This window comes from Lethenteron reissneri, chromosome 8 (genome assembly GCF_015708825.2).
Source record: "Lethenteron reissneri isolate LAM-NWPU_2019-01 chromosome 8, ASM1570882v1, whole genome shotgun sequence".
Classification (NCBI taxonomy): domain Eukaryota; kingdom Metazoa; phylum Chordata; class Hyperoartia; order Petromyzontiformes; family Petromyzontidae; genus Lethenteron; species Lethenteron reissneri.
In genome coordinates this window covers 1312983-1328040 of record NC_083786.1, presented here as the reverse complement: position 1 = coordinate 1328040, position 15058 = coordinate 1312983, and the positions used below count along the sequence as shown (strand labels likewise).

The 15058-nt window shown below is 45.4% G+C and overlaps 2 protein-coding genes across 3 annotated transcripts in view; one reads left to right on the top strand and one right to left on the bottom strand.

Annotated features, from left to right (window-relative positions):
- Positions 1-1725, bottom strand: part of VPS33B (VPS33B late endosome and lysosome associated) — a 31995-nt gene extending 30270 nt beyond the window's left edge. Inside the window, exons 1-2 of one of the 2 annotated variants that reach the window (XM_061578066.1) lie at positions 1617-1725; positions 14-94 (exon numbers count right to left, since the gene is read on the bottom strand). In XM_061578066.1, the coding sequence (XP_061434050.1) occupies positions 14-94; positions 1617-1700 (165 nt within the window). In that variant the 5' untranslated portion in view covers positions 1701-1725. Of the gene's footprint in view, positions 1-13; positions 95-1005; positions 1019-1616 lie in introns of those variants that run through there. The other variant, XM_061578072.1, reaches the window with a different exon arrangement.
- LOC133359663 (protein S100-A1-like) overlaps positions 1-15058 on the top strand; it is a 450535-nt gene that overhangs the window by 343813 nt on the left and 91664 nt on the right. The gene's annotated exons all lie outside the window — the stretch shown is intronic.

Genomic DNA, 15058 nt, shown 5'->3' with positions numbered 1-15058 from the left:
AAAGCTCACGAACCTTGAGGACAGACAACCCGGTAATCCTGTCGAGAGGGCTCATCAAATCCTGTTCGATGAACAAATCTTTTCTTCCAGGAAGCTGAAATAAAAGGAAAAAAACACGTAAAAATCTAAATATTTATCGTCTTGGAAAATCAAACATCGGGAAAGAGGGGCATTGAAATAAATCTGACAACGAAAACATGCAACACGTTTGCAGGCCCATCTTTTGAGACACTTTGTATTCTAATGTCCACGTGTACAAGTGAGATCACATTGTATTCCACGCCTCATGGGCGATCTCTCTCTCTCGGATTTAATACTGAGAGGGGAGGGATCCGAGAAACATTGAACGTTGGGTCAACGTTTAAAGTCACATGGCAACTTTCGTGGCTAGGACAGTGACGGATGCCACGACATCTTCCAACATCGATTCTCAAGGCTCGTAGCAATGCATGCATCACAGAGAACCTGGGGAATCAATGTTTCAATGTTATGCACATTAGAAAGTTAAATTATGTGACATTCGGGAGAACGGAGGGAGGTGGAAATAATGGGAGTATTTATGATAATTACGTTTTGTTCCAATGTTTGTAGATTATTTGGGTAACGCATGTTTTCGTAAAGATGATAAAAGAGATAACAACAGACAATTGACACGCCTCTGCAGAGTTTTAAAGCGAATTAAATTCGATCACAGTCAGTAAGGAACACGTGTTCATGAATGGGGAGTATTCTCTACCCCCCTCCATGTCACCCAGAGGGTGGCCCAGAGTGAACCGCTCACCGGCCACCAACCCACCCTCACCAGCTCGAGGAGATGCACCCTCACCCTGCCCAGCAGGTGGACCCCTCACCCCACACCAGATCGAGCAGGTGAACCCCTCACCCTTTTGCCAGCTCTAGGAGGTGAACACCTCACCCCTCACCCTCACCAGCTCTAGGAGGTGAACACATCACCCCTCACCCTCACCAGCTCTAGGAGGTGAACACCTCACCCCTCAACCTCACCAGCTCTAGCAGGTGAACCCCTCACCCCTCACCAGCTCTAGGTGAACCCCTCACCAGCTCTAGGAGGTGAACACCTCACCCCTCACCAGCTCTAGGTGAACCCCTCACTAGCAGGTGAACCTCTCACCTCACCCCTCACCCTCACCAGCTCTAGCAGGTGAACCCCTCACCCCTCACCAGCTCTAGGTGAACACCTCACCAGCTCTAGGTGAACCCCTCACCTCACCCCTCACCCTCACCCCTCACCCTCACCAGCTCTAGCAGGTGAACCCCTCACCCCTCACCAGCTCTAGCAGGTGAACCCCTCACCTCACCCCTCACCAGCTCCAGCAGGTGAACCCCTCACCTCACCCCTCACCCTCACCAGCTCTAGGAGGTGAACCCCTCACCTCACCCCTCACCCTCACCCCTCACCCTCACCAGCTCTAGCAGGTGAACCCCTCACCCCTCACCAGCTCTAGCAGGTGAACCCCTCACCTCACCCCTCACCAGCTACAGCAGGTGAACCCCTCGCCAGCTCTAGGTGAACCCCTCACCTCACCCCTCACCCTCACCCCTCACCCTCACCAGCTCTAGCAGGTGAACCCCTCACCTCACCCCTCACCCCTCACCAGCTCTAGCAGGTGAACGAGTTCGTCTCTGGGGAGCTGCCTCAGGAGGTCCGCGTCCAACGCCGCGGAGCGCGAAGCCGCCATGGCCACGACTTCCGTGCGGGAGGCGCTACGAGATGCAGGACAAGACGACTCACTCACACACACAAGTCACTTACACACACAAGTCACTTACACACACAAGTCACTTACACAGACAAGTCACTTACACAGACAAGACGACTCACTCACACACACAAGTCACTTACACAGACAAGTCACTTACACACACAAGTCACTTACACAGACAAGTCACTTACACAGACAAGACGACTCACTCACACACACAAGTCACTTACACACACAAGTCACTTACACACACAAGTCACTTACACAGACAAGTCACTTACACAGACAAGACGACTCACTCACACACACAAGTCACTTACACAGACAAGTCACTTACACAGACAAGTCACTTACACAGACAAGACGACTCACTTACACAGACAAGTCACTTACACAGACAAGACGACTCACTTACACAGACAAGACGACTCACTTACACAGACAAGACACTTACACAGCAAGACACTCACACAGACAAGACGACTCACTTACACAGACAAGTCACTTACACAGACAAGACACTCACACACACAAGTCACTCACACACACAAGTCACTCACACACACAAGTCACTTACACAGACAAGACGACTCACTTACACAGACAAGTCACTTACACAGACAAGACAAGTCACTTACACAGACAAGACGACTCACTCACACACACAAGTCACTTACACACACAAGTCACTTACACAGACAAGTCACTTACACAGACAAGACGACTCACTTACACAGACAAGTCACTTACACAGACAAGACGACTCACTTACACAGACAAGACGACTCACTTACACAGACAAGACACTTACACAGCAAGACACTCACACAGACAAGACGACTCACTTACACAGACAAGTCACTTACACAGACAAGACACTCACACACACAAGTCACTCACACACACAAGTCACTCACACACACAAGTCACTTACACAGACAAGACGACTCACTTACACAGACAAGTCACTTACACAGACAAGACAAGTCACTTACACAGACAAGACGACTCACTTACACAGACAAGTCACTTACACAGACAAGTCACTTACACAGACAAGACAAGTCACTTACACATACAAGTCACTTACACACACAAGTCACTTACACACACAAGTCACTTACACAGACAAGACGACTCACTTACACAGACAAGACGACTCACTTACACAGACAAGACACTTACACAGCAAGACACTCACACAGACAAGACGACTCACTTACACAGACAAGTCACTTACACAGACAAGACACTCACACACACAAGTCACTCACACACACAAGTCACTCACACACACAAGTCACTTACACAGACAAGACGACTCACTTACACAGACAAGACGACTCACTTACACAGACAAGTCACTTACACAGACAAGACACTCACACACACAAGTCATTCACACACACAAGTCACTTACACACACAAGTCACTTACACAGACAAGACGACTCACTTACACAGACAAGTCACTTACACAGACAAGACACTCACACACACAAGTCACTCACACACACAAGTCACTTACACACACAAGTCACTTACACAGACAAGACGACTCACTTACACAGACAAGACGACTCACTTACACAGACAAGACACTTACACAGCAAGACACTCACACAGACAAGACGACTCACTTACACAGACAAGTCACTTACACACACAAGTCACTTACACAGACAAGTCACTTACACAGCAAGACACTCACACAGACAAGACGACTCACTTACACACACAAGTCACTTACACACACAAGTCACTTACACAGACAAGACGACTCACTTACACAGACAAGACGACTCACTTACACAGACAAGACACTTACACAGCAAGACACTCACACAGACAAGACGACTCACTTACACAGACAAGTCACTTACACAGACAAGACACTCACACACACACGTCACTCACACACACAAGTCACTCACACACACAAGTCACTTACACAGACAAGACGACTCACTTACACAGACAAGTCACTTACACAGACAAGACAAGTCACTTACACAGACAAGTCACTTACACACACAAGTCACTTACACACACAAGTCACTTACACAGACAAGACGACTCACTTACACAGACAAGACGACTCACTTACACAGACAAGACACTTACACAGCAAGACACTCACACAGACAAGACGACTCACTTACACAGACAAGTCACTTACACAGACAAGACACTCACACACACAAGTCACTCACACACACAAGTCACTCACACACACAAGTCACTTACACAGACAAGACGACTCACTTACACAGACAAGACGACTCACTTACACAGACAAGTCACTTACACAGACAAGACACTCACACACACAAGTCACTCACACACACAAGTCACTTACACACACAAGTCACTTACACAGACAAGACGACTCACTTACACAGACAAGTCACTTACACAGACAAGACACTCACACACACAAGTCACTCACACACACAAGTCACTTACACACACAAGTCACTTACACAGACAAGACGACTCACTTACACAGACAAGACGACTCACTTACACAGACAAGACACTTACACAGCAAGACACTCACACAGACAAGACGACTCACTTACACAGACAAGTCACTTACACACACAAGTCACTTACACAGCAAGACACTCACACAGACAAGACGACTCACTTACACACACAAGTCACTTACACACACAAGTCACTTACACAGACAAGACGACTCACTTACACAGACAAGACGACTCACTTACACAGACAAGACACTTACACAGCAAGACACTCACACAGACAAGACGACTCACTTACACAGACAAGTCACTTACACAGACAAGACACTCACACACACACGTCACTCACACACACAAGTCACTCACACACACAAGTCACTTACACAGACAAGACGACTCACTTACACAGACAAGTCACTTACACAGACAAGACAAGTCACTTACACAGACAAGACGACTCACTTACACAGACAAGTCACTTACACAGACAAGACAAGTCACTTACACATACAAGACAAGTCACTTACACATACAAGTCACTTACACAGACAAGACAAGTCACTTACACACACAAGTCACTTACACAGACAAGTCACTCACACAGACAAGACGACTCACTTACACAGCAAGACACTCACACAGACAAGACGACTCACTTACACACAAAGTCACTTACACAGACAAGACGACTCACTTACACAGACAAGTCACTTACACAGACAAGACGACTCACTTACACACACAAGTCACTTACACAGACAAGTCACTCACACAGACAAGACGACTCACTTACACAGACAAGACACTCACACAGACAAGACGACGCACTTATACACACAAGTCACTTACACAGACAAGACGACTCACACAGCAAGACACTCACACAGACAAGATGACTCACTTACACAGCAAGACACTCACACAGACAAGACAAGTCACTTACACAGCAAGACACTCACACAGACAAGACGACTCACTTACACAGACAAGACGACTCACTTACACAGCAAGACACTCACACAGACAAGACAAGTCACTTACACAGCAAGTCACTCACACAGACAAGACGACTCACTTACACAGACAAGACGACTCACTTACACAGACAAGACACTCACACAGACAAGACGACTCACACAGCAAGAAACTTACACAGACAAGACGACTCACTTACACAGACAAGACACTCACACAGACAAGACGACTCACTTACACAGACAAGTCACTTACACAGACAAGACGACTCACTTACACAGACAAGTCACTCACACAGACAAGACGACTCACTTACACAGACAAGACACTCACACAGACAAGACGACTCACTTACACAGACAAGTCACTTACACAGACAAGACGACTCACTTACACAGCAAGACACTCACACAGACAAGACAAGTCACTCACACAGACAAGTCACTTACACAGACAAGACAAGTCACTCACACAGACAAGTCACTTACACAGACAAGACACTCACACAGACAAGACAAGTCACTCACACAGACAAGTCACTTACACAGACAAGACACTCACACAGACAAGACAAGTCACTTACACAGCAAGACACTCACACAGACAAGGCAAGACACTCACAGAAAAGACAAGTCACTTACACAGACAAGACAAGTCACTTACACAGACAAGTCACTTACACAGACAAGACAAGTCACTCACACAAAAAGACACTCACACAGACAAGACAAGTCACTTACACAGCAAGACACCCACACAGACAAGACAAGTCACTTACACAGCAAGACACTCACACAGACAAGACACTTACACAGACAAGACGACTCACTTACACAGCAAGTCACTCACACAGACAAGACAAGTCACTTACACAGCAAGACACTCATACAGACAAGACGACTCACTTACACAGCAAGACACTCACACAGACAAGACGACTCACTTACACAGCACGACACTCATACAGACAAGACGACTCACTCACACAGACAAGACGACTCACTTACACAGCAAGACACTCACACAGACAAGACGACTCACTTACACAGCAAGACACTCACACAGACAAGACGACTCACTCACACAGACAAGACGACTCACTTACACAGCAAGACACTCACACAGACAAGACGACTCACTTACACAGCAAGACACTCACACAGACAAGACTACTCACTTACATAGACAAGACAAGTCACTCATACAGACAAGACGACTCACTCACACAGACAAGTCACTCACACAGACAAGACAAGTCACTCACACAGACAAGTCACTTACACAGACAAGACAAGTCACTCACACAGACAAGTAACTTACACAGACAAGACACTCACACAGACAAGACAAGTCACTCACACAGACAAGTCACTTACACAGACAAGACACTCACACAGACAAGACAAGTCACTTACACAGCAAGACACTCACACAGACAAGGCAAGACACTCACAGAAAAGACAAGTCACTTACACAGACAAGTCACTTACACAGACAAGACAAGTCACTCACACAGAAAGACACTCACACAGACAAGACAAGTCACTTACACAGCAAGACACCCACACAGACAAGACAAGTCACTTACACAGCAAGACACTCACACAGACAAGACACTTACACAGACAAGACGACTCACTTACACAGCAAGTCACTCACACAGACAAGTCACTTACACAGCAAGACACTCATACAGACAAGACGACTCACTTACACAGCAAGACACTCACACAGACAAGACGACTCACTTACACAGCACGACACTCATACAGACAAGACGACTCACTTACACAGCAAGACACTCACACAGACAAGACGACTCACTTACACAGCAAGACACTCACACAGACAAGACGACTCACTTACACAGCACGACACTCATACAGACAAGACGACTCACTTACACAGCACGACACTCACACAGACAAGACGACTCACTTACACAGCAAGACACTCACACAGACAAGACGACTCACTTACACAGCAAGACACTCACACAGACAAGACTACTCACTTACACAGACAAGACAAGTCACTCATACAGACAAGACGACTCACTCACACAGACAAGTCACTCACACAGACACTCACACAGACAAGTCACTTACACAGACACTCACACAGACAAGTCACTCACACAGACACTCACACAGACAAGTCACTTAGACAGACACTCACACAGACAAGTTGCTCACACAGACACTCACACAGACACTCACACAGACACACAGACAAGTCACTCACACAGACGCTCACACAGACAAGTCATTTAGACAGACACTCACACAGACAAGTTACTCACACAGACACTCACACAGACACTCACACAGACACTCACACAGACAGACACTCACAGACAAGTCACTCACACAGACACTCACAGACAAGTCACACACACAGACAAGTCACTTAGACACTCACACACTCACACAGACACTCACACAGACAAGTCACACACACAGACACTCACACAGACAAGTCACTTAGACAGACACTCACACAGACAAGTCACTTAGACAGACACTCACACAGACACACACTCACACAGACACTCACACAGACACACAGACACTCACATAGACACTCACTCACAAAGACACTCACACAGACAAGTCACTCACACAGACACACTCACAGACACACTCACACAGACACTCACACAGACACACACACAGACAAGACACTTTCACAGATAGTGTCTACTGACTTTATAGATGCCTCCACACCCTGACTGTATGTACAATAGAGTCAGGAGTCATACTCTTAGTTGTTTTCGGTAAAGTCACGTAGGTAAAAATAATAACGTAATAATAAATGAAAATAACTAAATTAAATCACGACGTTCGGAGGCAACACAAGTCTCCGTCTTCAGGTGGGACCGTCACAGCCAAATTAAGTGTATCAAGTGAAGAGAAATACAGGAGACAAGATCTTAAATACTGGTTAAGGGGAGGGGGGAGGAGCTTATCTAAATGTGGCAGTCAGGGACTGGAAGGGTGGGGGGAAGTTGCCGGGGCTAGAAGGGAAGGTACAGCTGATACACCCCTAGCTATGACGGTCCCACCTGAAGACGGAGACTTGTGTTGCCTCCGAAACGTCATTTAATTTAGTTATTTTCATTTATTATTTTATTATTTTTTACCTACGTGACTTTACCGAAAAACCCTAAGAGTATGAATCCTTGCAGTCACGAAAGCTTCAAATCTAGAAGAGTCAGGAGTGTCTATCTACCCTCCGCACGAGGCAGAATTAACGCGACATTCTGGCGAGTTCAACTGCGCAGTTTCCCAGGCGCCATTTGCTGCTCGCCAACGGCACGTGTCCCCCCCAGCGGCCACGTGTCCCCCCAGCGGGCACGTGTCCCCCTAGCGGGTCGTTGACGCTGCTGCTGGAGCTGTCCACCGACGACGATGCTGACCATTGCTCCTGTCGCGGATGGGTGGGGATGGAGGGGGGTGTGGATGGGTCAGCGTTTAATGGCCGCCACTTCACGTGGCTGTGGAGTAAGGTTGAACGATTAATCGATTTCAAATTAAAATCGCACGAAATAGATTTTTCTAAGACCCACTGCAAACCCACTGGCTATCAACAATAATCCGTTCATGAAGCCATCCATATATATAGACACAGACACAATTTCAATCGAGAAGATGGGCATAAACTGAGCAATCATTGAAAGGACGTTATCAACCAGTTTATGTCATAACTGGCTGTGATGTTCGCAATCCTACCACCTTCCGATGTTAGTTGTTATTTTCGGCTCTCTGATGTTACATTAACAGGTTAAATTTCTCACCCTAACACAGCCACCTCGCCCACCGAGCTCGAGATTTTTGCTTTGCGATCTGCCATCAACATGCTAATCTCTCACATTAACATAGCTAACTCAGGGCGTCCGCCATGGAAGCCGCTGAAAGGAGCCGTCAATAAATGACATCACGCACCTCGGGGGGGGGGGGGGGTTAGACATTTGTGACGAGGGGGGGGTTTGAGAAATGTGACGTCACCTCAAAATGCGCAACTTTAAATAAATATAGACAACACGTTCTACTTAATTAAATATACTTTTTAATAAATGTTTTCTCCTACAACATCAGAGTGCAACGCCACATTAAATACGCACTACAATGACAATAGTTTAAAGCGGTTTGAAGCATGTTTTATTTATTGGGGGGGGGGGGGGGTAGGCAGAGCTTTGTGACATCATATTTGAGGGGGAGTCTGACGTTTTGTGACGCCGTGTAACGAAGGGGGGGGGGGGTCAAAAATCGCCCAAAATCACGTGACGTCATTTGTTGACGACCCCAAAGATCTTACATTATAATGCAATTTTTTTTACCGGGCAGCCCTTTAATTGGTGGGAAAACCCACCACTGTCGCGGTTGCTGCCCACCACTCAAATTCACATTGGCTGCTGACATTTGGGTGACGCCCATTTCAGACCTTTATAAACAGTTTACTTTTAGAAGCTAACCCTCTCTTCCTGATGATAAACGCTTGTGTTGCGATCGAAACGTCGTAGTTTGTTATTTTTTGTTATTTTCTTAGAACCTATCTACGTGACTTTACAAAAAGACAAATTATATTTGATTGTTCTATTGAAATTAAAACATTTTAATAAATACATGTAGGAAGCAATTCACATCTTTTCTCATCCTTGTGTAGTGACATCGCTGGATGTCACCATGCTGTGGGTGTAGTACCGGCCCGAGAGGGGCACGGTGTGCGTTGAGTAACAGCGCAGGATGGCACCATGCTGTAAGTGCAGTGCCGGCCTTACAGGACACGGTGTGTGGGTGCTGACCAAAGGGGAAGGTCATGTGAGGCCATGGCACTCTGGTTGACCGGGGAAGACACGTGACTGGTTAAGATGACAGAGGGGCCCCTTAGAAGGGGCTGGAGGGGCTCACGTGATTGGGATTCAGGTCCTTCCCGATGGTTCTGGAAGGTGGACGTGGCCAACAGCGAAGTGGGCCACGCCACAGTGAATATAACCCGAGTCCCAAGAGGGACCAGGGTTGCTCATCCTGGGAAAAGAACCCTTCGTCTACGATCTCCATTCTACGAGTCTTCCAGCACGTGGACCCGGGCAGATGCTGTTGGTCCCGGGTCCATAGTAACAGTTACGCGGTAAATTTCGATTTAAAGTTTTCGTGACTGTAGGGATTCATCTTCTTGGTTCTTTCGGTAAAGTCACATAGAAGGGAAATAATAAAATAATAAAATTAAAACATAATAAAATAATTCTCACGACGTTTCGGCCACAACGCAAGCAGCCGTCCTCAGGTGAAGAACAGGTCTGTCGGGAAGACAGCGTCTGAATGAAACACCCCAGGCTTGGAGCGGAAATTTAAGCTGGGTTGGAGGGGGAAGAGACAAAATAATTTGCATATGCAAATTCTCCCTGGGTGCGCCTCTCGCATCTCCTGCGCGAGACGGTGGTCTTACTGCTAGTTAGTGTCTGATCGAAGATATGAATTGTCAGAAAATCATTTGAACTTCATGGCGGGACCCTGGGGTCTCGAATAAACGTAAGTCAAAATCGTAATTAATGAAAAAAAAATTGGCGACTTTGTCCCACCGCGCATATAAACACCGCAACTTACCGGGCGCTGATCATTCTTTTGTCATGTCATACAAGCGCAGCGAGGACAAACACGCAGAAGAAACACAACTTTGAAACGTTTATTAGCGCATCATGTAGAGCCGTATCTCAGAGAAAACAATCTCTCATGTGATTGTTTTCTCCGAGACTAAGGTGCTCTGCAAACCCTCTGGCTACCATCAAAGGTTTGTACACGAAGCCATTCAGATATACAAACACAGACATAATTTCAACCGTGATGATGGGTACAAACTTAGTAATCATTGGAAAGATGTTATCAACCATGCAAAAAAAAAGATTTAATTACACATTTTTGGACCATCTTATCTGACAGGCACTATTTTACTTTACCGAGTGTTTACATCCCTAACGTTTAACAGTACTCTCTTTATTGTCAGCCAACACTGGTATAAACATAGGCATTTTCGTTCCTTTTCTGTTATGTACATCCACAGTGACTTGCGCACAAACACGTCGTTGACCACGACCACGAGTACCCCGTCCCTCTGTTAGCCCCGCCCCCCCTCCCGATACGTTCCATTCATTGGCTACCACATTCTGATAAGCCCCTCCCCTCCCTCCCCTCCCTCCCCCCTTAACTGGTACTTAAGAGCGTACATCTTGAATCCCTCCCTCACTTAATGCAGCAAATCTGGCTGTGACGGTCCCACCTGATGACGGAGACTTGTGTTGCCTCCGAAACGTCGTGATTTTTATTGTTTTATTTTTATTAATTTTAAGAGTATGAATCCTTGCAGTCACGAAAGCTTCAAATCTAGAATTAGAGCCGTATCGTTCGCCTTCAACGGGCATAAAATGAAGTCCCAACGCAGTTTATGCAAGAGCCAGGGGCTTATGGGACCCCGGGGTCCCACCATTAGGTTAATATATAAATTATTAACTTACATTTCATACATGAAGACTCACACATGACACAGCATATGTTACTCTACTGTAACTATTTCTAGATTTGAAGTTTTCGTGACTGCAAGGATTCATACTCTTTGGTTTTTTCGGCAAAGTCACGTAGGTAAAAAAATTATATAAAATAAATAAATGAAAAACAAATAAATTAAATCACGACGTTTCGGAAGCAACACAAGCATCCTTCATCAGGTATGACCGCTCCAGCAAAATTACTATAGCGTATGAAGAGAGCTCTTCAGAGACAACGTGTTTATATAGGGTGTTAGGGGGGGAGGAGTCACGGGGTCGGGGGAGGGGGGGAGCATGCGGCAGGCCGTGTGGCGTCGCGGGCGGTTGGGCAGGGGATTAGCATAAGTTAAGCCGATAGATTATCATGAGTTAAGCCGATAGATAACCATCTTTTTTATTTTGTGATGCCAGGGGAGTGGGAGGTTTGAGACTGAGTACAGTGCCGGTAAGACGAGTAATGGTGGTGTATCAGGCTGGGAATAAAAAAACTGGAAATATGGATATGGCTGTAAAATTATAAGGCAGCTAAAGTTTGACTTGGTTGAAGACATCCTTCCAATGATTGCTTAATTTAAAACCATCCTCTCGGTTGAAGTTGTGTCTATGTTTGTATATCTGGATGGCTTCATGGACAAATTTTTGGTGGTATCCAGACGGCTTGCAGAGTACTTTGGTATCAGAGAAAACAATATCATGAGAACCCGCTGTGTTGAAATAATGATCAGCTACGGCAGAAGAATTTGTCCTACCGTGTTTTATATCTGACTTGTGCTCGCAAATGCGATCAGAAATATGTCGTTTTGTTTCCCCGATATAGCAATCACCACAGGTGCAACTGAGTTTGTAGACACCAGGGTACTGTAAGTCAGGAATGACATCCTTTACGGATGGGATCAGATCACGGATTTTGTGTACTGTACTGAATCGGACCTGGATCTTGTGTTTGTTTAGAAATTTGAAAATCTTTTTGGTAACGCCTGTTATGTATGGCAACGTTATTATTTTGATCGGAGTCTCAGGAGGTTGTTTCTCCATGGTAGGAGAAACAAATTGGTGGATAGCACGGTCCGAGTATCCGTTCATCTTGAGGGCCAGATGTACATGTTCTAATTCACTAGCCAGGTGGTGTTGGTCAAATATGTAGTGGGCCCTATGGTATAGTGTTTTGATGAGGGAATTCTTTTGTGCCGGATGGTGGTAGGAATCAGGCTTCAGGTAGGAATCTGTGTGGGTGGCCTTCCTGTAAACAGAATGTCCCAAAGAGCCATTGGGCCTCCTCTCAAACAGAAAATCAAAGAATGGTAGCTTGCCATCCTTCTCCACTTCCACGGTGAATTTGATGAATGGGTGTATGGAATTGATGTGGTCTAGAAACTGGTTCAATGCTGGGAGGCCATGTGGCCAAATGACGAAAGTATCATCTACATATCTCTTCCACAGGGAAGGATGTAGGATGGATGTCTGGGGAAATGAAACAACATATTTCTGTTCTTTGGTTTTTTCGGTAAAGTCACGTATAAAAAGAAAATAATAAATTAAATAATAGCATACGACGTTTCGATTGCAACACAAGCAATCATCATCAGGTATAATGAAATAGCGACATAGAATATAACCAGAAAACTATAGACAGACATATAAGCAGACAGATATCACCAAGATACATAGAGAGAGCAACCCAGGTACAGAGAGAGGTGATCGTCTCTGTGGGGTGGCCTTAAATAGACAGAGGGGGTAGGGAAAACATTTACATGTCAATGAGTACGAAGGGAGGGGAGTAAGGTAAGCAGGCTTAGAGGGAGACAGAACACACTAAATTAAATAACCTAGCAAAGTATCGAAATGTTATGTAAAACGACACAGAGAGTCGGTCAACACACAATTAACGCATTGCCTGGTCGATTACGTATTTCAAAGATTGCTAAGTTAGAATTTAAGTGTGAAAATTCCAAAGAAAGACAAAACATAAAAAAAAGAGGAACGGAGACACACAGACAGAGCAGAACCTAAGAACGATACAAAACGAGTGTAGACAGAGAAAATTACACTAAATATAGAGGCAGAGAGAGAGAACAAGAAACCCAGAGAGAGAGAAAAAGGTAAACTTGGAACTTCCCCGTAGAAGTGGTTCAATCTTAATTTTGGAGCTTTCGTGACTGCAGGAATTATTCTTTGGTTTTTTCGGTAAAGTCACGTATAAAAAGAAAATAATAAATTAAATAATAGCATACGACGTTTCGATTGCAACACAAGCAATCATCATCAGGTATAATGAAATAGCGACATAGAATATAACCAGAAAACTATAGACAGACATATAAGCAGACAGATATCACCAAGATACATAGAGAGAGCAACCCAGGTACAGAGAGAGGTGATCGTCTCTGTGGGGTGGCCTTAAATAGACAGAGGGGGGCGGAGGCAGAGAGAGGGAGGGGGTAGGGAAAACATTTACATGTCAATGAGTACGAAGGGAGGGGAGTAAGGTAAGCAGGCTTAGAGGGAGACAGAACACACTAAATTAAATAACCTAGCAAAGTATCGAAATGTTATGTAAAACGACACAGAGAGTCGGTCAACACACAATTAACGCATTGCCTGGTCGATTACGTATTTCAAAGATTGCTAAGTTAGAATTTAAGTGTGATTGCTTGTGTTGCAATCGAAACGTCGTATGCTATTATTTAATTTATTATTTTATTTTTATACGTGACTTTACCGAAAAAACCAAAGAATAATTCCTGCAGTCACGAAAGCTCCAAAATTAACATATTTCTGATCGCATTCGCGAGCACAAGTCAGATTTGAAACATGGTAGGACGAATTCTTCTGCCGTAGCTGACCACTGTTCTAATACTGCGGGCTCTCATGATATTGTGTTCTCCGATACCAAAGTACTCTGCAAGCCTTCTGGATACTACCAAAGATTTGTCCATGAAGCCATCCAGATACACAAACATAGACGTAACTTCAACCGAGAGGATGTATTCAAATTGAGCAATCATTGGAAGGATGTAATTAATCAAGTTAAACTTTAGCTACCTTACAGCTTACAGTCATATCCATATTTCCAGTCTTCCAGCTTTATACACCACCATCACTAAGATATTCAATAGCGCAAAAAATTGTTCCCCCCCATCCTACTCTCCCCCGCCGCCCGTCGCCGCCCCCCGTTTCCACCACCCATCCGACGTACAGGCGCTCCTCTTGCCCTTGCCCTCGCGCCAGCATCACATAGGAAATTATTATTATATATCGGCTTAACTCAGCCAATCCCCCTGCACAACCGCCCGCGATGCCGCGTGCTCTCCCCCCCTCGGCCACTTGGCT